The sequence below is a fragment of the Trichinella spiralis genome (assembly GCF_000181795.1).
Source record: "Trichinella spiralis strain ISS 195 chromosome Unknown Scfld6718, whole genome shotgun sequence".
Taxonomy (NCBI): domain Eukaryota; kingdom Metazoa; phylum Nematoda; class Enoplea; order Trichinellida; family Trichinellidae; genus Trichinella; species Trichinella spiralis.
In genome coordinates, this window is record NW_003533657.1 from 1 (window position 1) to 1,296 (window position 1,296).

At 35.3% G+C, this 1,296-nt stretch overlaps 1 protein-coding gene across 1 annotated transcript; it reads left to right on the forward strand.

Moving 5' to 3' along the window:
* Window positions 1-146: 146 nt before the first annotated feature.
* Tsp_15812 (chymotrypsinogen B) lies at window positions 147-1,149 on the forward strand (the record flags this gene model as incomplete). Its single annotated transcript, XM_003366023.1, has 3 exons — window positions 147-280; window positions 354-600; window positions 797-1,149. Coding segments are annotated over 3 exons (734 nt in total), but the record flags the coding sequence as incomplete, so codon positions are not given.
* Window positions 1,150-1,296: the final 147 nt, after the last annotated feature.

Consider the following 1,296-nt stretch of genomic DNA (forward strand, 5'->3'; position numbering starts at 1 on the left):
AATTCGATCAGCATGCCTGCCTAAACCGGATGAGCCAGTTCCATTGGATGTGCCTTGTTTTGCAAGCGGATGGGGATTAACATATCGTACGTTAATGAAATCAACGTATTCAAAAAGCAATAATTTAATAAATGCTGTATTAATAGATGGTGGACGTGGTTCGGAGGTTCTGAAAATTGCAGAAATGAAAATATTACCAAAAGATGAATGTAGAATTAAACCAGAAGAGCATGCAATAGTTTTCTGTGCATTTGGTGTTGACCGCTCTGCAACATGTCAGGTAAGTAATGCAAATATTATTCATTGACACACATGAAATTAATTCATTTTCAATGGTGAATAAAATTTTATAGGGTGATTCTGGTGGACCAGTAGTGTGTTTGAAAAACAATAAAGCAACACTGTACGGAATAGTCAGCTATGGTCCGCCTATGTGCGGAGATGCAAGGCACTCCGTAAAATTTGCCAAGGTCCCGGCAATGATGCAATGGATACAAGATACTGCCCGAAGCATTGATTCTACTGTGCCCGTTGTGTCTCGCTTTGAACCGAAACCAAGTGAACAAAAAGTAGATCAGAAAGACACACAACCTAGTCCAAGTAAATTTTATTTTAATTTTTGAATTTATTGAATTTTATATTTTTTCATTTATTCGATTTGAAATTTCATGGGTAATTTCTAAAAAATTTTTCTTTATTTTTCCTCTTCCCAATCTTGCAGCTCTAATAGCTTTGATTTCCCAATAATAAACGTAACTGGTGTTTGTGGTTTTTTGAATTTTTGAATACATTTCAGGTGTATCCCCTGGCTTTTTTGATGTTGGAAAGAAAGATATTAGGAAAGGTTTGCCGCAAATTCCCACCAGAGAAAACGTGAAAGATACTCCTGGCGATTACAAAGGATATGATGTTTTCAATTTTATTTACAGAGATGGTTTTCCTTATCATTCAAAATTCCCTGATCTAGAGCAAATTATGTCAGATTTCATGTCACTTGGTAGTGGAGGCATGAGCGGTGGAAGCTTTTTCAATTCTCCACGTGTTTTCATAGAAACAAAAACCATTAACCGTTTACCTTCGGTATCAAGAAGTAGAAGTGATGTTGGTAGATTTGGTTTCAATGATCCAACATTCGCCTTTTTCCGTTAATCTACATTTAAAAATTTTGACGTCATTTTATGCATTATCTAAATAAATGAAATTTCCTGGTGTGTTTTTGCTTTGCACTTGGTGATTTTTAGAATTTTGCTTCTTGCTTATGCAACATATAATTGCGTTCCGAAAGTGATTGATATA